Source organism: Mytilus edulis, chromosome 7 (assembly GCF_963676685.1).
Source record: "Mytilus edulis chromosome 7, xbMytEdul2.2, whole genome shotgun sequence".
NCBI classification, from domain to species: domain Eukaryota; kingdom Metazoa; phylum Mollusca; class Bivalvia; order Mytilida; family Mytilidae; genus Mytilus; species Mytilus edulis.
The window spans coordinates 91668540-91694048 of record NC_092350.1 but is presented as its reverse complement, the minus strand read 5'-3'; the positions used below and the strand labels follow the sequence as shown (position 1 = coordinate 91694048).

The window sequence follows — 25509 nt, the reverse complement described above, 5'->3', positions numbered from 1 at the left end:
ATTCACATTGGTTTGCATTTCACAATTTTTGAGTTAGAATTTCGTTTAAAGTAAGATTTAGCCTTGCACGACGGAGGTTGCACATTTAGATGTAGGTTTACACAATATTAGATCATAAACGAAATAATGAATCGTCAAATTTAATCGCATTACTGATTTAGAGTTACTGCTAAAAAAACAAGTATACTAATAATGTTTCTTTAAGATCCTGCCCCGAGCTGAGAGACAAATTCTAATTAATTTTATGTTGATGGGATTAACAATAGCAATCAATTTACAGTCAAATTAATTACCACGACGACATTTTATAAAGTAAAACCTAACCTTTTAATAATTTCAATACAAATTTATATAAAATCTATCAAAATTGAAAAAAAGTCCGGTTAACCGGTTAGCGTTTTTGGTATTCGGTATTCGGTCGTTCGACCGATTAACCAGTTAACCGGTTAACCGTTGACAACACTAGTTTATACTATTATATACCATGTATACTCATAAAACTGTAATATTAGTTTACACTTTCTATATATTGCAAAACATGAAACATGTAATATTAGTAATTATGCTCATTATTCTGAATTCATTCATTTAAAAAATAATACAAGATGTGAATTTTGAGTCAAGGTGCAAACAGCTGGTGCGTAGAATATGATTAAAGTCATTGCACTAAATAATACCTCAGTTACATGTGTAACATGTAGATTTTTTTTTATGATAAACTGATAAAGTGAAAATAATCAGGAAATATTCTATATTGAAATACAGCACGGTTTGATCCCCCCTTTACCCAATGAATTTGACAGATTAGCCTGTTTCGATTGTGTTTAGAATCTAGTATAATTCTCTGTGTAGACTCTGTTGTTGACACCTGTTTATATTTGTACTTTCCAAGGACTTATTTATATCAGTGGTACCTGTTGCTATATTGTAACTGTGGATTATCTAGACAATAAGTAGGATTCTGCCATGTTCACCATTGTTACTGTCAGAACTAATACTGTCAGATTACATCTGGTATACACCACGTGATGGGTGTCCCTGGAGTGTGGAGTACTGTAGGTTTATAAACAGATGTGCTGCATTCTTTCTTCATAAGAAATATATTTCAATGATTTGTTTATGCAGAAGATAATTGGTTTACATAATCTGCTGGATATTTCACATTTTGTTTTAGTATGTAACAGCATGTACATTACATGTATGTACAAATGGAAAAAAGGTGATATATGCCATATGGATGGAATACATTTGTACAAGTACATTTATAATAAGATAGTAGGCCAATAACATCAACAAATTAAAATGATCAGTAAGTGTTAATGCTCTTCATTTTAATCACCACAAAAATCTTGGGCTGCATGTCAGCATATATTTGTTCATTTGAAAACTTTGTTTTCAACAAGGCCAATGTCTGTTCCTTTTATATATAATTTGAACAAATATTCTATACTCATTTTTCCTTAGGAACAAATACTGTTATTAAGTGGTTGTTGTTTGTTGCTGTGTTCCATATTTGTTTTTTTTCGTTCATTATTCTGTACATAAAACTTGTAATAAATTTTCTCATTTGAATATTTTTTGGTGACTATGCGATATGGGCTTTGTTTCCTGTAAGAAGTTATAAATACAGTACATTTAGGCCCTGGGGAATCTAGCTCACCATAGCCACATATGTACAAAAAATACATGTGTCTGTGGAGAATTTTTTATAAGGGGGCCCACTGACTGTCTAAGAAGGGGCCTGCTCCAGTTATGCTTCAGTGATTCCCTAAAAACAATCAACCAAGTTTTTACCACAAAAGGGAGGGAGGCACATAATCAAGATTTTTATAAAACACTTGCTAGGAAACAACCATGACATTGACCTTGTTTTCTGACAAGACATAAGCAGTAGCTACATTTGACTACTTCCTGATAATGTACATGTACATGTAAGCACACATATACATCAATATGTCAGTACACTGAGTTATCATACTGATCAGACAGGAACAATGGTGAGTTAATTATAAGAACCCTCCTTTTTACTCCAGATAAATATGGATAATGGGACGACCTTGTGTCGAAATAAGATGTAAACTACTTTATATAGGGAAAGATGCCTCTACATTTGTACTATTTGTACCTTTGAATATTAAAAAGAAGATGTGGTATGATTGCCAATGAGACCACTGTTCACAAGAGACCAAATGACAAAGAAATTAAATTATAGGTCACCATATGACTTTCAACAATAAGCAAAGCCTATACCACATTTTCAGCTAGAAAAGGCCAGGAAATGACAACTATAAAACAATTCAAAAGCTGAATTTAAGTACAAAATAATGATGCAAATCAAATATGCAACACAGTAACAAACAACAACAACTGAATTGTAGGCTCCTGAAGTAGGACAGGCATATATATATACATTCAGAATGTCACTCTAGTTAAGCATAAATACCATGTACATGGACAGAAAAAGGGGAGTAAATACATGTACATGTAGGTGTAAAATATGTAGTCTTGCCAAAACAAGAAATTTTAGATCTCATTTCATAGGATTTGTTAACGTTAAAGCCATTAGCATGATTAGAACAGGAAGATGCTATCTGAAAAAATGTTTCTTATAGCACAGGGAAAACTTTGTTAATAATAATTAAAAGCACTTAAAATGACTTCTGATGTCAGAGATTTATTTATATCAGATATAAATAAAACATGTTGAACTGGCTATTACTAGCTGCAATCTATATTTGCTAGAATCTACAACATTGTAGCTTTGGTGGAAAGTTGTCTCATTGCATAACAGTTTGCATTCATACCTCATCTTCTTATATTTCATGTAGAGATTTTTAAAAAAGACTTAAAAAGTTGAATTGTACAGATGTACTTGCATATAAATTGATAAGGGGACTTGACAAAGAGATGAAGTCCCCAATAACAGTAGAAAAATAAATTTAAAAAATATATATAAATTCCAATGTACTGATGAACTCAAAATTGTTATTTTTTTTTATTTTCCTGCATTTTTCGCAGATATCTCTCTCTTTCTTCTAGTCTCTTTTGTCATGAGACTTTGAGTATCCCTAATAACAGGTTTAACATCGGAAACGTAACGGTATTTCTGTTTCTTTTTTAGCATTAAAATATGTTAGAATTAAAAGAAAAAACTTGATACAGATTTCGTTCCCTTTCATGCCTCTTATTATTATTTGAACAGTTCATTTCATATTTCTATCTGTTAATTAAGCTCTGGATATATTTTTCTAAATGTGTTACAGCTTTGTATGGCTAATTTTTAATTTCAAATTGATTTGGATTCTTCTTCTTAGTATATGAACCTCCTTTAATTAGGAGCACCTCCATTTAATTTGGCTATACAATTTGTATAACTAAAAAGCATCTGGTAAAATGATTTTCTGTTTTAATTATCTCCCTTTGAGACCATAATTTACACCTTCAGTATGTAAGAACTGATAGCCAGATATACAAATGCTTTTAATTACAATATAGTTTAACTTTTGTAGATTATATTAGTGTGATTAAAACTCAATTGTTCATAATTTATTAAAGTTTTTAAAAACTTGGAAATAATGTCAAATTACTAAACAGCTGTATGACATCAGATATTAATCCTACACAATATTTAAAAAGTGAAATTTGACTCTTATAAGTATAGGCTCAAAAAGTCAATTAAAATTGGTTATAGAAAGGTTTTAATCTATCCACATTTTAAATGTTTACAAAAGACATGCCTTTATTTACATAAGGTTTTTATTTCTTTATCTAAAGTGCACTGTTGTTATCTATATCTCAGTTATTTGGAAGTACTTCACGGCAGGACTTTTATGATTCTTGTAGTTCTGATATATAGGAATAGATAGGGTTTCTTGTTTCTATGGAGCCTAACTTTAGATATATGGGAATAGGTAGGGTTTCTTGTTTCTATGGAGCCTAACTTTAGATATATGGGAATAGATCGGGTTTCTTGTTTCTATGGAGCCTTAATGACAGAGTTGTCTTAGAAATTTAACATTTATCATCATAGTGAGTGTATACACATGTTTCACATATGATGTCTTTACATGCAGTAAAATACATTGTAGCCTGCAATATGACCAAGCTATAATAACTTGAATTAGGAGTCCGGGTACATGTATAATCATTGTACAATAATGTACATGTATATATTCTTATCAGGACAATTTGTGTATTCTTGTTGTCCCAAGCTGCATCTTTACAAGGTATATGTTCCTCTGAATTTAGCATTAATGTTTTCTCATCACAAAGATGACTGGTGTAATAAATGCATGGTCATGCCTTCTTTTTGTCAGATATATATGCATGTATAATTTCAAATTAATATAAAGAATCATTGTTAAGTTGTATGGTATAATAAAACCCTATTATTTTTCCGGCATTGAGTGGCAAGTGGTGTCTGTCATAACTAGTCCATCTTCAGTGTTAATTAACTAACTCAAAAGCTTTGTCAATACAAATGACCTTGGATAGTTGGTTTTCAAGCTTCCTCCACCAACAAAACATGGCTGAAGTGATATGGCCTATTGGTACCAGTCTTGTACAAAAAATGTATTACAATTCCATGTCAAAACATGTAGTGAAATTAAAAAGTCAATTTTTTGCTGGACTCAAATTAATCTGTTATTAAATGCTGAATTAAAAATATATATTTATATTTAAAAAAAAGTTCAGAAACCCTGATGTTAAAATGTTTTTTTCTACTTTCTGTTTGCTGTTTTGCATATAAGCCAATGAAGCAGTCAATAACAAGACTGCAACCTAGTGTGCTGGAGGTTAGCATTAAATACCTACAATTAATCATTGATCACAGGTGTAAGATATATATAAATGTCTACCTATAACCACCTCATTACGACCTCATTAACCCCATGTCATGACAAATCATCTGCATTAAATTACCTGTAATAAATTAAGGCGAATAAATCGGGGTAGTGTAGGGGTAATAGTTTTCACCTTTAAATTGTTTTATATTTGTCATTTCTTGGCCTATTATAGCTATATTAGCTGTATAGGCTTTATCCATTGTTGAAGGTTGTAAACTTCTATGTCATAAATGGTCTCATGTGCAGAGTTGTCTCTTAAATGGTAATAATACCACATCTTCTTTTTATTATAATTGAAAAGCTAGTTTTCAATAAACTTTATAAATATGAACTTAAATATTATAAATCTAATTACAAACTCATAACCAACGCAAACTAATTGATAAACAACTATTCTGTTGAAATTTGAAAAAAAGTAACTATACAATTGTTGCTTTATATTATATTTAGTTATTTATGCTAATATTGCCAATATGGATGTAGGCCCTGAAAATCCTCTGGATGTAGGCCCTGAAAATGTATATTATGTACCAAGTAGGTTGCAAACATAGAAAATCCAGTGTGAAGGCTAAATCTGCATCTGGCATCCCTCAAAAAGTATGTGAACAGTTACTGAAATATTTTTAATATAATGAATCAACACTACAACAATCTTTTAATTTGATTTCCTGACATACTGAAGGGGCCCCCTTCCCCGTAGCCAGGGGGGTTCGGACGCCCCCCCCCCCCCCCTTTTGAAAACAAATAAGCACTGTTAAAGTCAACGTTTTGTTTGAATTGTGACTGCTAAAGTCGAGTTTGTGAGTCCAAATAACCCCCCCCCCCCTTGGAAAATTCCTGGCTATGGGCCTGGGTCACCTAGCTTACAAGTAATGGTTAATGAATATCTAGAAAAATTTACAGTGGTCCCAACCAGTTATTCAGTACAAGTGGATGTTTTCCTCTTTGGTCCTCTGAGGTGAACAGTTATAATCCTGTCAAGTTTTGGATTACACATAAGATATCAGTTATACATCTCCTTCATTTAAGTTATGTTTAGCCTTTGGCATGTTGTCACACATTGGTGACTTCTACTCTACTGATACTTTTAACTGAATGAATATATGGTACACCCAAGGTCGTACCCTATCACAGGTAGACATTTAACAAGTTTCCAGATAGTTTTGTTGTTTAGAAAGTTTGCTGAAGTGTGGAATATATAAAAAGCGGGAAATTATTTTATCTACCTGTACATTGATTAAGTGGCTTCGATTTTCTACCAAATATTTTTTACTATCGAAAATGGAGGAAGAGAATGGTACAAACGAACAGGTAAGGGGGCCTTTAAAAATCTATGTGTTATAAAGATAACATTTTACACCTGTCGGGTAGCTGTTTTTTCAATTCAAATATTTTAAAAAGTTAAATGGTCATTTAATATAATTGTTTGTTTTAAATTACATAAATTGCATGCAAGTGAAATAAACTAGGCGGGTAATTGGACAGGTTGAAGATTGTAGATATGTAATGGCATGTATTTTAAATGTGTTTGATTGTGTACTCATATGACATTGGAAAAGAAAGAGTTCAGTTTGGAGATGAAATCTGATCCTTCAATATACAGATGTTTGGACTGATTAAAGACCACAAACTCTAAATGCATTTATTATTATGTTTTTACTTTTTCAAAATATTTTAACTTCTGATTACTTTGAAAAGAATTTTGAAAAAGAGAAGAAAATTTGGATTTTAGTGTATGTACATGTATCAACATCGACTTGAGAATAAACTTACATATATAGGCAATTTACAACTTTAAGTAAAAATGTTAATAATTAGGTCTGAATACATCATTATTTTATTAAAGGTAACTCTGAAAATCCAACCAAATGTAAGTTTTAAGAGAACATTGCACAAAAAATTAACCTATGACGAAAACAATGCAACTTGGGTTATTAAATGGTGTAACAACTTATTTTCTCTATTATTTAAATTCAACCATCTAAAACAGCATGACTTTTAAAATGCACCAAAATAGTAGTGCAGGTCTGTGCATCATAATTGTTGTAGGTTTTTGGCACTAAAACTTCAAAAAGTCTCAAGGTGCACCAAACCCTGTCCCTGCAGACACTTCAAAGTGTTCTTATAATCTGCCATGGAAGTTGACAATGACTGAGTCATAATTATTAAAGGCAGATAGAAAATATTTGTCAATTATGTAATACTAAGAGATAAGAGGTATACAAATAGTATTTAAAGAAATGGGAGGTGGAGTTTTACAATTTTGAAGGAGTTTTGGATAAGCAGTAATTTAAAGTTTGAAATTGATTTTTTTTTTTATGTCAGAACGTTATTATGCACCCAATATTTTGATGTTTTCTGTTTTTTATGCCCATGCCCTAGTGGATTTTACCCTTGTCCGTCTGCATGTTCATATGTCTGTACATCCCAAAATTGGTTTTCATTCTCGAATTTTAGTTTGCCACAACCAAATGTTATAAAACTTAAAAGACAATGCTAATAACCAAAAAACACAGATCAAGTTTGAATTTTGGTGGTAAAGGGGGGGGTTTACTGTTCTAGAGTCTTGGAACATTTAGTAATTACTGTATGTTGTTGAATGTTGGTCAGATTTGTAGGTTGACCGATATGACTGACATGACTGACATGCTTATACATCCTATAAATCATACAAGGTAGACACAAAACTGTACTTATTTATATATTATACATTTATATGTCAAAATGATTTGTGGTTTCAAAAATAGTAACAGAATTCTTATTTTATCTTGTGATACCTTAATCAAGGGGGGGTATATGCAAAATGGAAAAAATGATCAGACTTTGGTGTCTCATAGTTCATATAGTTGATTACTTGCGTTCCTGTCTCATATGCATATTTATGATAAAACTGAGAATGTGTCAAAAGAGACAACAATTCGACCAAAGCGCAGAAACAGATCAAATGAGAAAATCCTGTACCAGGATGCAGACTTATGCTACTTTAGCTAGCCCGTAAATAAAAATGTATACATTTTTGTTTAGGGGCTACATGAAGCAAGCCATGAGGTGTGGGAGTTACTTGCTGCATTGAAGACACATTGATGGTCTTCCGCTGTTTTCTGCTCTTTGGTCAGGTTGATGTCTCTTTGACACATTCCACATTTCCATTCTCAATTTTATGGTTCAGTAAAAAAAGATGTAACACTAAACTGTTTGTCATTTGGTCTCTTGTGAAGCACAGTTGTCTTATGACAATCACCTTTTTTTTCTTTTCTTTTTTTTATATTCAAAACACCTACATAAATGAAAATTTTGAACAGCGGGACATTTTGCAAATATTTTTACCAGACATTATTTTAAGGGGAAACAGCCTGGTATTATTTATTTTAGTATTTCTGACATTGAATATATTAGATGACACAATTAAAACCCTGATATTTAGAGTTCCTCAGAATATAGAGTTGATGTTCCCAGTCTGTTATACAGTATTTATTCAGTGAACCTTGTTTAATCTATATAGCTAGTGTACATAATCAAACTTGTATAAAACATGACACTGAACATGCTGAATGGAAGTTTAAATACAGGAGGACCTCTAAAATAGTGTTTTATATAAATCTTGTCACCTGGATAAAATATCGTTTATGTTTGGTTTGTTTACAAAATACAGGTTACTATTACAAATGTATTTACAAGTGAATAAGTTTTACAGTCAATTTCTATGTTAAGTCAGATAATTATGTGACTTTAATGTATCCTATTTAAGTGAACATATAACAAGTATGGCCTGATTAAGACCAATTAATTGATAATGTGTTGCTTGATGTACAGTGGCAAATATTTCATAAAAATGTCACCAAAGAATCACTATGCTTATAATTAAGACTATTATGCCAGAGGCTTTTTTGTTGTCTAATCCTCCATTGCCATCAGTTTTGATCAAATGAAAAAAGTTGCTATACAGACAATCTACCAAAATATATATTAACTAATATGCTGTTTCCACTGACCAATAATGAAAGTGGTAGGGATTTATTCACTTGGTCATATAAACTGTTCCCAATCTTGTCTGTGGTTGATCTTTTTTAATTTCCAGTTAAAAAGTTCTTTGATAGTGTCTGTACATTTGTTTTTCTGAACTTGGGGAAAAGATTTTTTTTATTCAGAGGGTATTTTTTTTTGGGGGGGATGGGGGTGGTGGTTGGAGGAATTTGAGTGTCTTGATCAGAGAGGATTTTTATAATTAATAGAACCAAAAAAAATATTCAAAAGAGGATGGATATATACTATCAAATTTTAATCATTCTCTGACATCATTTGACCTTTTGACCTTTTAGTCTTAAAAAGGCAAGACTAATGATCAGCTCAGTTTCTGCATTGTTCAGAAATCTGCATTACAAGTAAGCTTACTGTTATGGTTAAATATTGATTTGTTTAAAGCTTTAATGTAGCCATGAATGGATTAATTTATTTTTTATTAATTCTATGACTAATGCATGTAAACTACTTCAATTTCAAGTTGTTATTTCCCACAACTCCATCTTTGTCATGTAGTGGGCAGATTCAGCAGCAAGTCTCATTGAAACTCGGAGAATTTAAATCAATAATTTTGTTCCGAAGATGTCAATGCATTATGCTAAACTATTACGTAACATTCACAAGTCTGGATCACGTTGCATTGGATTTCTAGACATGAAATGGACTTCACCCATTGCTTTAAAGTAATTGTCAATCGTGGGAAAGAGTTTACTGACATACCCAGTTGTCTGGGGAGTCAGGACGACATGGAGTGTAGTCACACCAGAGAGGCCCCTGAAGGCTCAGCAGACACATGGCATAATTGTGGCTGTGAGCATCATACTGTAAGTTTTGTCTTTGTTGTCTGCAGTCCCAACTTTTGTAATGGCTTCCTGGTTTCAGAAAGGTCAAGGTCAAGTTACTTGTCTAGTAATATAAAAAGAAAATTTATGAATGTATTATGCATTTTACTGCAATTAAATATTAAACCTTTCTGGTTTATTTGTTTGAAAATTTTTGTTCTATCTTTTTCGACAGCAACACTTAGTTACATCAACACACATACATTGATGATTTTACTGTGGTGTACACTGTAGTGTTTTTTTTGGTGACAATACCCTCCGCAACCTTGACCCCTTCATTTTTCTTTGTTGAACAATTTAAAAAAACAAACCTACACACTTGATGAAGGATTTCACAATTATACATGTACCTAGCTTTTGTAAAACATTGTATGTCTAGGCCACATTAAGGGTTCTATAACATAAACAAATGAAAGAACTATTCAAGGTCATTTAGTGACCTGCATGTAGTAAAACATAAATCTTCTTTTCTCAATTTTTATATATGAAATATATGTCACTGGACATTGAGAAAAGCAGACCTTAAAAGGAGGGTTTAATGAGTTTGACTCCCTTTTAACCACCACCATGGTTTGCATGACTGCACAGAGAACTCTAAATTCAGAAATTATTGCGTGCATTGATTAGTGCGATTTTGTCATTTTAGACTTTAATGCTATTTTAGTTTTTACTATTTTGAGAATAATTCATATATAATATTTCAAAATGCCATTTTGCAATTACATCTCTTTCACATTCTTCGCAATAATAAAAACCGTGCAATAATTTCTGAATTTACAGTACTTATTAATACAGCCTGTGCAATCTTTTGAATTCTCCCAAAATCAAGTTTGTTATTTGAAATACTTCAGTTTCAGACTTTTAAGCAGACATTCTTTTGTAAATGTTAATCATTTAATGCAAGTTTATTCAGGAAGGAAATCTTTTACACCTAGACCCTAAATTATGTATCACTTTCTACAGTATAACTTTTATCAAAGGATTTTAGATTTAAATATTCCTGTATTTACTCAAACTTGTGACAGACTTGTAAACATTGGTATTACTTAAGTCAATATTGGTGTAGTAACTCCAATGTATTGTGTATCCTATCCAAAATAAAGGCATTGATTAAATGGCAGTCATATCTATGGACTGGATTATCTCCCTTGAATAATGTTTGTGTGCTGAATTATAAAAAATAATCTACATTTATCTATATATATATATATATATATAATCCTGTGGATTCATTATTATTCGTTGGATACCAATTTTCATGGATTTCACAACATTGGGTGAACAACGAAATTAAATGTTTAACGAATGACAAATTTTTAAAAAGTTGTATAGAGACATTGGCAATACTTACTTTAGTTTATGTCAACCAAATGTTATTAAAGATATAAACAATGTGCATTACCACACACTTTTCTATGATAAGTTCTCACTCACTCACAGGATCCACCACTGTCAAGTCAAATTTGAATTTTGGTGGTGTCCCTTTCACCACTTAGTGAGTTATGTCTCAACCAAATATTGTGAAACTTATAAACAATACCAATTACATGTACCATGCACCAAACTCAGGTCTAGTATGAATTTGGGTGGTGTCCAATTAGAATGGGAAAAGTTGCAAAATTTGCTGTTTCTGTACTCTAACTTTAGTTTGCTTTAACCAAATGTTATGAAACTTTTTAGCAGTTTATAATCATGAGTTATGTCCCTTTGTAAATTAAAAACTTACAGAATTATCAAGCAAAGGCATCTGTGTTTCATGGACACATTTTTTTCCTTTTATATTTTCTGCAGCAGGCTGTATTGTCAATGATGAAAAGTTGTTTAATAAATATATGTATAAGAGTGCCCAGTCCAGGCTATCCATTATAGGTGGACGTATTGTCAATGATGAAAATTTGTTTTATAAATATACTAAATATATATTTACTTATTTCAGAGTGCCCAGTCCAGGCTATTTATAAAAGGTGGCCGTATTGTCAATGATGACCAGTCATTTGATGCAGATATCTATATAGAAGATGGAATTATCAAGTAAGGACTATTTGAATAATTTCGGTTGTAGGAGATAAGTAATTAAACTTTATTTGATAATATGCGGGACTTTGTAAGACCTACATGACCTACATTTGTACCCAATTAGACTTATCACATCTTATTGTTTAAGAACATGCATATAAGAAATATGGAACACATGGACATGATGGATAAGGTTCTAATGGATATGACGAATAAGGTTCTAATGGACATGATGGATAAGGTTCTAATGGACATGATGGATAAGGTTCTAATGGACATGATGGATAAGGTTCTAATGGACATGATGGATAAGGTTCTAAACAAATCATGTAGTTATTATCATAAAGAATATAGATAACTGACCAATTTGGACCTCATTTTGGCAACTTATTTTATATATTGCTTTATTTGGCCAACAGCATAAGACAAAATATGTTTGTTGGGATCTAAAATAGTTTGGGGTTTCAGTCCAACTGGTTTAAACTATGACAATTGGCTTTAGTTGTATATATATATAAGAGGATTTTATAAAAAGTGTTTCTCCTTATTTAAAATTTTAGTAGCATGATATTCTGTGAACACATTTTATGTCGGAGTACACATAGAATCAAAATAAATATAAGGAGATGTGGTATGATTGCCAATGAGACAACTATCCACTCAAGTTCAAATGAAGTGGATGTAAGAAATTAAAGGCGGCTGCGTGGCGTACAGCTTCAATAATGAGAAAAATTCTTTCTCACTGCAATCCTCTTAACATACTTAAGGCAGAAAAAGGACAACAATTTACTAAAGGCCAAAAATCATTCTGGTTGGTGATTTTTCACTGAATACTGATTATTCTTCAAGAGATTCATTCTGAAATGTGTATCTGTATATATTCAATCATAATGTTAAATTCTTTGTTTAAAAAGAGTAAGAACAGGCTATTATTTCAACTTGGAATTATAATTTTTAAGTATGGAATTTTCATAATTTCTAATGCTTGAAATTTTTTATGAAGTCCATGTTTATTCTGTATTATAATGTTTTGATCAATGCATAACAAGTTCTGTACAATATATTTTGTATAGATAGTGTTGTGATCAGCACAGCACATTCTTTTGAAAATTTTAATTTTTTTTTTGTAATAGAAATAGTTGTTAGTATAAGTTTTGTGAAGCAGTCATATACTATACAATCAAAAACAAATATTTACACATAGTTAATTTACAATCTTAATAGTTCAATTTATCATGGTAAAAGATAAAACAGTTCAAAGAGGTATAAATGTATATGTAATAAAAAAAAAACCATGTACATATATCAAAGTAAAACATAAACCCCACAATAACCAACATGTAAGAACTTAGAGGGACATGTGTACAATGTCAAGTACATATATATATATACTTTGTTTATATAGTGGCAGTTCCAGAACTTATTATAAGAGAGGGGCACTGATTTCCATAAGGGGGGACTGGCTACAGTCATACTTCAGTGATTCCCTATATAATTCACCAAATTTTCCCCATAAAAGAGGGGCATGGTCCCTATGGATTAGCCTATGTTATAGAAAAAGTGTTTTCAACATTTCACATTTTCTAAGATAATCTATTTCATAGAATTAAATTACAATTTACAAACATTTCTTATCCAGATAGAGGATCCATAATTATGGGTAAATGATCAAACATAAAAAATTACAGCTCAAATATGGAATATAACATGAGTTGATAGTATACATGATATATAACCATATGTCTCGTTGACACATTCCCAATTTCCATTCTCAATTTCCATTCTCAAATTTATAATGATTTTGAATGGTACAAAAGGCATGTTAAATAAATGCCTCAAAATTTGGAAATAATTTGTGTGAACCAACTTTCCAGATGTAAATATTCATGACATCATAATCTATACCTGGAGGCTGGTTGCTATTGATGTTCAATGCAATGAGCAATAAAATTACTACATATATAATATTCAGAAAAATTTCTAGTCTATAATTGTGCTGACCAAATGAATGCAATATCATATTTTAAGAACTTGTTACATCTTTGGCATATATATATGGGATGGAATCCCTGTGCAGTTTTATTCCAGTCTGAATCAATAGTCTGTCTGTAGAATAACAGACATGACTCAAAATCAATAGTACACAACAGTAACAAAACCAGCCTGTCCTGGATATCATCCGATGATGTCATGAAATCTGTCATGACTCTGGTCTCAGGTTATAGCTTACAGTAGGGTGTGGGTTTTCCTCATTGTTGAAGGGATGTTGTGACAATATTACACAACAGTAATAAAACCATCTGTCCTGGATATTGTCCAATGATGATGTCATGACTCTGCCTCAGGTTATAGCTTACTGTAGGGTGTGGGTTTTCCTCATTGTTGAAGGGATGTTGTGACAATATTACACAACAGTAATAAAACCATCTGTCCTGGATATTGTCCAATGATGATGTCATGACTCTGCCTCAGGTTATAAGGCCTGTTATAACTAATACCATAGGCTGTGAGATTTCCTCATTGTTGAAGGGATATCATCCCATGATGTCATGAATTCTGTCTCAGGTTATAGCTTACCATAGGGTGTTGGTTTTCCTCCAAGTTGAAGGGATTTAGTGACAATATTCATGATATTACACAACAGTAATAAAACCATCTGTCCTGGATAGCTTCTGATGATGTCACGAATCCTGTACATGTCTCAGGTTATAGCTTACCATAGGCTGTGGGTTTTCCTCTTGTTGAAGGGTGTAACACTGAGCTATAGTTGCTTGAATTCATGTCAATTAGACTAGTAGATCAGACCACATCTCTTTGTTTTACAAGATTTATAATGTGTGAAGACAATTTTGTGGCATTTGAAAAATTATGAAAAATAAACATCCAGTGGTCTTGTCAAACTAGAGCCAACTTAAACTGTTTAACCTTAATATCAAATTAAAAGGTCAAGTTATTTTCATCCACTGAGATAATTAGACATTTTCCACCTCATTTAAAACAATATCTGGTTGAACAACTTGGTCGTGCATATATTTATAGATAATGAATATTTTGCTCAATTTAAAGTATTTTTGTGTTTTAATTATCTTTTTCTTTAAGCATGTTAAGTAAAATTTGTTTTTTTTTTAAATAATTTTTTACAAAGTAAAAATGAAAAGGACAGGACTCAAAAGAGTAGGACTCCAAAAGTTGCACTAAAACTTAATAGGGCAGGATTCAAAAGGGCTAAAACTCTAAATGGCAAGATTCAAAAGGGCCGAATTCAAAATGGCTGCACTCAAAAGGACAGGACTCAAAAGGCAGAGGGTGCACTAAAAGAACAGAAGGTTACTGTGCCCTTAAACTTAAGCTAGATAGTAAACATAACCATAACCATGAATAACATATATATATTTATTTTTTAGACAAATTGGCAACAACCTTGTTATACCTGGAGGGGCCAGAACTATTGAAGCAAAGGGCAAACTTGTTATACCAGGTAAGGGGCCAGAACTATTGAAGCAAAGGGCAAACTTGTTATACCAGGTAAGGGGCCAGAACTATTGAAGCAAAGGGCAAACTTGTTATACCATGTAAGGGGCCAGAACCATTGAAGTTTAATGGAAAGGAGTAAGTTTGCCCTTTGCTTCAATAGTTCTGGTAAGACCCCATTTTGGCCCACAAATATGGCAGTTTTACAAAATTGTTAAAATGTAAACGTTTAGTTATTTATTGGACAGTAGAATGCTTCTGCTACATAAATATGGGCTGTTTTTGACAATACAATGCACATATATCGGGTACTAGCACCATTAAGTCATGCTAAATTACTGAAATCTTCACAATTCTAGCATTTTAGTTAAATTTTAGACGGTTTTCGTGTAAAACGAAAGTGGCCGCATTCGTGTTCATCCTTAATATTGAAATGTAAGTTGTATTTCATGATAATACATAACATATATAAAGGTTGAGGATGAACATGGATGCGGCCACTTTCATTTTTGACAAAAACCATATCGGCATATTTGGTAGATTTTTAATATTTAAGCTTGAATCGGATCGTTTTTAATGACTAAATCAGTTAAAATCTTTCACATAAACTAATTGATTCAAATGAAATAGACACTTAAGTGTTTAAAAAGTGGTCAAAATCTTTCGTCAGATGAACCTGAAATTTGAGGCAAAAATCGGTCCTTACCCTACTCCTTTGTTTAGATTTAGCCGGAATAATTTAGTCATTAAAATTACACTGCTCTATGATTGCTATATATATTATAAACATGATTAATGCATTTCTAGCTTTATGATGAAAAATCCCCCAAAAAGACATTCAGAATAAGTTCAGAATTTACCTGTCTCCATTTAATAGTCACATGTCCAATATTACACCATTCAGAATCCAGAATTTGTTTTAAAACTAACATGTGTATACAAGGAATTCATAACAATCAGTATCCATTTCACATGATCCTTTTCTACTGTAAATTAAAAAAAAATTTGCCTGCATTATAAATTGCGATTTTGTCATTTAAGACTACATGTATTAAAAATGCAATTTTAATTTTAGCGATTTTGAAAAGAAATACTGTTTAATAGCCAAACTTGAAATTTTGAAGTATTGCGTTAATAACTTTGTCACATTTTTTGCAATAATTAAAACATCGCAATAATTTCTGAATTTACAATATTTATTTTTTATTTTACAGGTGGCATTGACACCCATACAACATCACAATAATTTCTGAATTTACAATATTTATTTTTTATTTTACAGGTGGCATTGACACCCATACAACATCGCAATAATTTCTGAATTTACAATATTTATTTTTTATTTTACAGGTGGCATTGACACCCATACAACATCGCAATAATTTCTGAATTTACAATATTTATTTTTTATTTTACAGGTGGCATTGACACCCATACACACATGCAGTTACCGTTTATGGGTACACATGCTGTGGATGACTTTTACAGTGGAACAAAGGCAGCTTTGGCTGGAGGTACCACCATGATCAGTAAGTCATGTAGAATTCTATAATTCTAAACTGATTCATAACTTTCCGCCTCATTTTTGTGCTTGTCCCAAGTCAGGAGCCTCTGGCCTTTATCAAACTCTGAAACAGTGGTGACATCTGGCTACACTTCTTTAAAAGGGAAGTATGACCCAAACGATAATGCTGTTTGGAGTTTGGGCCTTTATAACATGTATAAGTCTTGTATATATATGTTTTTAATTTATTATGCCTATAGCGAAGTGGGCATTAAGTTTTATCCTTAGCTTGTCTGTCTGTACATCATGTATTTCCGTAACTAGGCCTGCAGTTCCCAAAATTGTTTTTGTTTGCTATATATATATTTTTGATATAAAACTTATACACATTGTTCATTACAACAAAACGCAGAAAAAATTTTAATTTTGGTGGCTTCACTTTTACTGTTCAAGTAATATTCCTTTTTACTATAAGAAAAATTGCTGAATGTTTGGTTTGGGTTCTCTAACTTTAGTTTGCCTCAACCTAATGATATAAAACTTATACACAATGCTTATTACCACAAAAAAACAGGAAAAGTTTGAATTTTGGTGATGTCACTTTTACCATTCCAGAGAAATGCCCCTTTACAAATAGAAAAATTGGTGATTTTTTTTGTTTCCGTTCTCTGACTTTAGTTTGCTTCAACCAAATGTTATAAAACTTATACACAATGCTTATTACCACAAAAAAACAGGTAAAGTTTGAATTTTGGTGATGTCACTTTTACCATTCCAGAGAAATGCCCCTTTACAAATAGAAAAATTGGTGATTTTTTTTGTTTCCGTTCTCTGACTTTAGTTTGCCTCAACCCAATGATATAAAACTTATACACAATGCTCATTACCACAAATCACAGATCAAGTATGAATTTTAGTGACATAATTTTTACTGTTCTAGGGTTATGCCCTCTTTACAACTGTGTGTTTGATCTCAATTGTTTGTTGGTCAAAGTTTAAATATATTGATAGATTGTTGGTGTTAGTCACTTTCAAGCTATTTCGTGACAGCATGCAGTTTTTATTGGTTGAGAAAGCAAAAGAAGTTCAAATATAATGTGGATATAACATGCATTCCCTATGAATTTTCTTTTGAAGCGCTCAATATAAATCTTTTCATTTTGGCATCTTATTGCATACAGAACACACATATTTGTATTGTTACTATAACATAATGTTGATGCAAAAGCCCCCCCCCCCCTAAAAAAAAATCACTTGTATCCTCCCAATAAAAAGGGTAGCTAGGTAGAATAATTTTTTTTTTAATTTTTCAAGTCATGTTTATAGGGAGATAGTCTGAACTTCAACAATGCTGAACCAAACATTAAGCAATCATAACACATCTTATTTTATTTTTATATACATAATATACAGAGACAGAAAACAGAACTAATTTTGCCTTATAGGACATCTTTAGTTTTTGGGCATGTTCCCTTAAAAATGCTTAATTAACCATGGTACATAAAATTTCAAGTCATATTTGTTTTTGTGTAATTTTAAACATCAAGCATTTGTTCATGTTCATAGTGTGCTCACATTAACTTGACTTAAAGTGATTTTTGTACATTTTCTTTTTGATATAATGACACACCTTAAATGATTTTCAAATTGAGTATTATTGGAAATCTGAAATGATTAAAGTTTATTTTATGTCATTTAAACAATATTTTGTATGTCATTTAAAGAATATTTTTGTAAGGATACCTTCTGTGTAGGCTTTCTATTTCCGGCTTTTATATGGACATTAAATCAACTAAATGAAATAAATGGTATATTCTTGAATCTTTGGGCTATTAGATAGACAATAATAGTGCATTGACTTGACATATCAACGATATAAAGATGAGGCTTAGAAACGAGGAAATGCGAGGCTGTGCCGAGCATTTTCCCCGTTTCGGGCCGAATCCTTATATCATTGATATGTCAAGTCAATGCACAATTATTGTCTTTATACTGCAATCTAAAAAAAAAATATTTTCAATTGTTGTTTATTGTGTTAATGTTATTTTTTTTAATTTAAATATTGGGAAAATTCCCCTTTAAAAAGGCCTCATATCACACAGACGGAGAAATATAAAACACGATGAAATGTACATCGATCATTACCGCAATCAATGGTGAACAAATTCGTTGCAGACTAAAATATCAACAGTAAACATAAAACATAATGATTTATAGGTTGTAAACAAAAAAATATTAAAAAGTGAAATATGTTTTCCCAAAAATTGCAAAAGAAACAAGTTTGAGTCGTTAAATCATCGTTGTTTACATTGAAAACAAGAACAGGTTGAAGAGGTCGTATGAATAATTAAACATAATTTCGACAATTTCTATTTAAATATTCACGAGGAAAAGTGATATCAGGTCAGTGACTGTATATGACATAGAAATATACGGTCAAAGCATTTTGACTGCTCAAATAGAACGAGTGCAGTATAAATGAAAGTAATTGGTTAAATATTGCAATGATTTAATTTTGCTAGTATAACGCAGATAGGAAAAATATTTATCTTGACATACAATTTTTTTCTCCATCAAAAAGGAAACTTTCTCAGGCATTGAAGCAGGAAGAAACATAATTGAATTGTAAAAACAATTATGTTTAGATTAATTTGTTTAATAATAAGATGCTTTTTTCTCCACTTATAAAAATCAACCAACCACAATAGTGCTGAAAGTCGTGTTTAACCACCAATCATTTGTCATTGCATTGTTGTGTATTGCCCTATTTTTTTAGTATCACACCCTGTCTTCTTCAGATCTTAAAAACTATTAAGCAGAGGGATTAAAGGGAAAATTTACATGTTCAATTGTTGATAATAAATTTTGTCGATATATTCATATAATTCCTCTGTTTGACAAAGATAATTATGAAATATATTTTCATTAACCAATATCCAAACATGATAGTATAGAAAATTCCTGTTTCATTCAAACTAAAAGGGAAAAAGTTGGTCAGTTTTCTGGAGTTATACATTGTACATGTTGTATCTGAAAATTATAACAGCTTATGTAATTTCAAATTCAAATTATAGTTGTGTTGCATTATGAATGTATTGCTCACAGTGCCTTTAGTTTGAGTCCAGTGACAAAAAATTACTGTTTTTTTCAGTTGATTTTGTGTTGGACCAGAAGAATGTCTCCTTATTAGAGGCCTATGATAAATGGAGGAATTGGGCCGACAGTAAAGTATGTTGTGACTACGCCTTACATTCATGTGTCACATGGTGGAGTCCAGAAGTCGCCAAAGAAATGGATATACTTTGTAAAGAAAAAGGTATTTATAACATACCGTACAGCGGATTATTTTCGCGGGGTGTAAATTTTTGCTAATTTTAGGAGATTGAACAAAATTGCCAAAATAAATTCCGCCAATTTAAAAGTGTACATGCAAAAGGTATTAGTAAATATTTGAATCCGCCAAAATATTTTATACACCTTTTTCAATGAAAATCGCAAAAATTTTACACCCGCAAAAAATAACCCGCTATTCGGTATCTGATGTGTAAAATGTTAAGAGTTTGTGGTACTGTTTGATGAAAGATGAAATAACAATAGGTTACAAAACCTCAGTATAGGTATGACAGATAAAACATCCACCACCTCTTATTGCAGGGTTCTAACTAAGGAGTGTTGTAAGGTGAGGCCATGGAGAAATTTTTAACGAGCTAAACCCATACTGCACAACAAGTAACAAAAGGCAATGAAATGACAAATGTAAATCAAATTGAATGAGAAAAGAAACGGCTGATTTATGTACAAGTTTAGTATGGCGTTCATTATCACTGAACTAGTATATATGTTTAGGGGCCAGCTGAAGGACCCCTCCGGGTGCAGGAATTTCTCACTGCATTGAAGACCTGTTGGTGACCTTCTGCTGTTGTCTGTTCTATGGTCGGGTTGTTGTCTCTTTGACACATTCCCCATTTCCATTCTCAATTTAAAACAATGAGTCAGAGATAAATATGATATTCAGCAATAAATGACAACCACTGCATTACAGGCTTCTGACTTGTAACAAACACAATGTTGGGTGGTTTACATGTTCACTGGTGCCCATCACAAATAGGTTGGAGTCACAATTGTTTAAACTGCTTTCTCCTGCAACTTTGCCCAGCACCAATTATAATTGAAAGGACTTGTGTAAATTTTAGTGTACATTTGCTATATCAAAAATGGATAAGAAAGCTTTCATTATAATTCATTTTATCTAAATGATTTTTTTTTTCAGGTATAAATTCATTTAAAATGTTCCTGGCATATAAAGATGTGTTTATGTTAGAAGATAACGAACTATATGAAGTATTTAAGAGATGTCGAGAATTAGGTGCCTTGGGTATGGTGCATGCTGAAAATGGACATTTAATAGCAGAGGTAATTAAGAATCAGTCATTTAAAAGCTTATCATGAGCACTCAATCACAAGGTTGCCAGTCATAGGTCAAAGGCCAGGAAAAATTGGTTTGGTCTAGTTAAGTGATATATTATGCATTGCTGGACTGAATGACCAGTAAAATTATATAAAAAATAATAGAGTTTGTCTCAGAAAATGAAATTATTTCTTAGATGTATAGAACAAGTAAAAATGCAAGATTTACTGGAATGAAATAAACAAAATTTTAACCCTGATACGATGCTGTTATTTTCTAAAAACTTTTGACTGCATGGTTGCGGTATAAATATCTTATATATATTTGCACATTAATAATTTGACAATTGGGAAATTCAGATTGTATTTTTTTTTTACAGAAATCCTCAGAAATGATCCAGCACGGTATAACAGGTCCAGAAGCTCATGAGATGTGCCGTCCTGAAGAGGTCAGTAGGTTAAAATATGTCTCTGTCGGAAGGTTAAAATATAGAACAACACATGTCTCTCAGATAACTTCCATCAGGTACATGCTTGAGAACCATACTTTATAGAAAGCCAAAAAAAAAAGAACTTTGCTGACAATAAACTAATTCCAATAAAAGTAAAAATTTAACAGAACATCTGACCAGTCCAAACTTCAAAATATGTTCAGCGAATTAAGATCTACAAAATAGTTCAATGACAATAATTGTCAACAGACCACTTCAGGAAGTATTATCCTATGAAGACAATTTTTCACAATTTGTTCATCTAGTTTGCTTACTTTAAAACAGTCTTTTTCTTAGAAACTGCTGATTGCTTACTTTAAAAAAATCTTCTTAGAAACGGCTAATTCGTTTTCAGCCAAATTTAAGTTGAATGAGTTTCAGAGTTTCTAGAATAAATTTTGTATTTTATTTCCTTGTACGTTGAGAAACATGGTCACTATGCATGGCTATAATCATGATAATGAAAGATAGGGATTAAATACTTTTTTTTGGCTTAAAAAAATTATGAGATTCAAAGAACAGACAAATGGCATTTTTAAGCCACTCATTAATATATATGGAAAAGCAAAAATAGTAATTAATTAAAGATTAAAGCAACAAAGTACAGTTGAGGGATTCATGCTTTTGAGGGCCTCTTGTTATATTAGTATATCTATTTGCATGCCAGATCCTTCAGTTAGAAGTTTAACACATAATAACGTACATGAACAACTAATACATTTCTGTGCTTTTCATTTGACACTCGATGTTTTTATTTTGATTGCTTGTTCTGTAAATTCAGAAATTATTGTGATAATTATATTATTCCGAAAAATGCAACATGGTTGTAATTGCAATAATTGAAACTTGCATTTTGAAGATTTATATAATATTATAGTCTCATAATCACTCATACCACATCTTCCTATATAAATAGGAAGATGTGGTATGAGTGATTAAAAGACTAACTCTTCATCCAAGTAACAATTTATAAAAGTAGACCATTATACAATGTAGGTCAAGGTACGGCCTTCAAGCCTTGGCTCACATGGAACAGCAAGCTTTAAAGGGCCTTAAATATGAATAAAACAGTTTTTTTCTAAATGTTGCAAAATTAAAATAGCATTTTAGACTAAAATGACAAAAACACAATAATAAATGCACGCAACAATTTCTGAATTTACAGTATCACTTCTATATGTATTTAGTTTATTGTTTTATTTGATTATTGTTTGTTTAGGTTGAAGCAGAGGCTACCAATCGAGCAATTACTTTAGCCAATCAGGCTAACTGTCCGTTATATATTGTTCATGTTATGAGTAAATCTGCCGCTAAAGTCGTCACTAAAGCTCGTCGACAAGGTGAGCAAGCTTTGCATGCTTGTACACAAGATTGCACGAATATGGTCATTGGTGTAAATTTTATCCGCCAAGTTTAATAAAATTTCATGATTGCCAGGCCAAATCATGATCAGTGATTTTATTTTAGATTCCTTTTTGTCTCTGAATTTAATTTTCTTTAAAGATGAAAATTGTAGTTGTTAATTGCCATGATTAAAAATTAGATTTTGAAAATACCCAAAATGCACTTTAAAAATGGCGTCTTGAATTTAATATGATCGTCTTCATGCAATCTTATTTACACTTCAGCTCAGATAGGTTTTTCGTTTTTCTTCTTTTACCCTTGCAACCATCCTATAGATTAGACATACCATTTATTGTCTTTATTTATAAGACTTTAACATACATTATCTTTTAAATGAGAAAAAAATACAATTTTGGGACCATAATGTCTTTTTACTAAATTCGTGTAGAAAGAAACAGGTTAATGAAGGTAGGCAGGAAGAAATGGAATATTCATCTGAGCTTTAGTGTATTTTATACTCTTTACTTCTTCGATATTATAGTGATATTATGTTAAAACATGTAACAATTTTGGTGGCAGCAATGTAACAAGGTTTTGATAATAGCATGAGTCCTGTTTGCATTGGTGAAATTGAGAGAAGTTTATTTTGGAGCTAATTTTTGTAGATAAAATGAAACCAAACAAAACCATTTGGCTTTCAAGAAGCTTTAAGTAGACAATTAATTTTGGAAAAAATGATTCAAAATAGACTTCTCTTGCCACAAGGTTAAACACATTAGTGATCCTGTATTACAATAAAAATTGAACTTTTGACCTTGGACTCTTAGGTTGAAGGTGAAGCTGCATCGAGGGCAATAGCTATTGCAAATCAGGCAAACTGTCCTTTGTATATCGTCAAGGTGATGAGTAAAACTGCTGGGAAGGTCATCAATGAGGCGAGGAGAGAAGGTAACAGTCGATGTTGTAACAGATGAAGGGAGGAAAACATGGCCGTTTTGGGCTTAACCTGTCTAAAGAGAACTAGACTGAACTACTATTTATTTTCTAACGGTGAATTTTTATACCCCTGTTCCTAAGGTTGGGGTTTATGGGTTTACATTTGTCTTTCCTGCCATCCATCTGTCCTACAATATTTTGGAAAGATTTTCCTCAGGATCTAAAAACAAATCCTGAAATTTGGTATCAAGCTTCATGTGCACAGCTATACTAGTAATGTTTATGTGAGCCAATGCACGGTGTTGAAGGCTGTACTTTGACCTATAATTGTCAAATGTTCATTCATTGAGCCTTGATGGAGAGTTGTCTCATTGCACTCATACCACATTTTTGTATTTCTAGGTATAATGCATTTTTAGATTTATTGGTCATTAGTTTCCTGTTTAACGAATACTGGTTATCTTTCACATAAGGCCTTAAGGGCCATATATACAAATCGAGACATTCTAACATTTTGAATCAACCTCCCTGTGATTATGTGATACATCCATCACTCATAAATGTCCTTTTTACTAATTAATTATAATTGGGTTATTGTTTGTCAGCAACAAGATAAATGGTTCTGTCTTATTTTAGACAAATGATTATTCAGCAATTTTCACTGCTGTTCAGATTTGACCACTTGTATCTTATTTCTATCTATGTGTAAGTCACCAGATAGTGTTCAACCGTGGAGACACATTTTCTCCACATTTGAATCACTAATGTCATCTTGTGTTACTTCTGGAAAGAGACTTGATTAACTGCAATACCAGTTTCTTAATAATTCTTAATTTTCTGCCAGAAAATATCTGAAATGTTACTGTAAATATCTGAAATGTTACTGTAAATTCTGAATTTTTGTCGAGCCTGCAACTTTTGTTGCAGAAAGCTCGACATAGGGATAGTGATCCGGCGGTGGCGGCGGCTACGGCGGCAGCGGCCGCTACGGCGGCGGCGTTAGCTAACTTCTTAAAAGGTTTATATTTTAGAAGGTGAAAGACCTGGATGCTTCATACTTTGTATATAGATGCCTCATGTTACGAAGTTTCTGTCAGTCACATGTCCAATGTCCTTGACCTCATTTTCATGGTTCAGTGACCACTTGAAAAAAAAGTTCAGAATTTTTGTAATGTTGAATTCTCTCTTATTATAAGTAATAGGATAACTATATTTGGTATGTGCGTACCTTGCAAGGTCCTCATGCCCGTCAGACAGTTTTCACTTGACCTCGACCTCATTTCATGGATCAGTGAACAAGGTTAAGTTTTGGTGGTCAAGTCCATATCTCAGATACTATAAGCAATAGGGCTAGTATATTTGGTGTATGGAAGGACTGGAAGGTGTACATGTCCAACTGGCAGGTGTCATCTGACCTTGACCTCATTTTCATGGTTCAGTGGTTATAGTTAAGTTTTTGTGTTTTGGTCTGTTTTTCTCATACTTTATGCAATAGGTCTACTATATTTGTTGTATGGAATGATTGTAAGGTGTACATGTCTAGCGGGCAGATGTCATCTGACCTTGACCTCATTTTCATGGTTCAGTGGTCAAAGTTAAGTTTTTAAGTTTTGGTCTTTTTATGTAATTTT

General features: G+C 32.0%; 1 protein-coding gene across 16 annotated transcripts in view; it reads left to right on the top strand.

Moving 5' to 3' along the window:
• LOC139482473 (dihydropyrimidinase-like) overlaps nt 1–25509 on the top strand; it is a 55682-nt gene that overhangs the window by 19146 nt on the left and 11027 nt on the right. For 6 of the 16 annotated variants that reach the window (XR_011654873.1, XR_011654872.1, XR_011654871.1 and 3 more), the window contains 7 exons: nt 11646–11740; nt 15130–15203; nt 16615–16725; nt 19852–20016; nt 20971–21113; nt 21488–21556; nt 22818–22938. Coding sequence is in view for 8 of the 16 variants with exons in the window: in XM_071266378.1 (XP_071122479.1) it covers nt 11646–11740; nt 15130–15203; nt 16615–16725; nt 19852–20016; nt 20971–21113; nt 21488–21556; nt 22818–22938 (778 nt within the window). In the remaining 8 variants the exon portion in view is untranslated. Of the gene's footprint in view, nt 1–1938; nt 1998–5912; nt 6159–9318; nt 9692–11645; nt 11741–15129; nt 15204–16614; nt 16726–19851; nt 20017–20970; nt 21114–21487; nt 21557–22817; nt 22939–23769; nt 23891–25509 lie in introns of those variants that run through there. The other 10 variants (XR_011654876.1, XM_071266379.1, XM_071266383.1 and 7 more) reach the window with 8 other exon arrangements.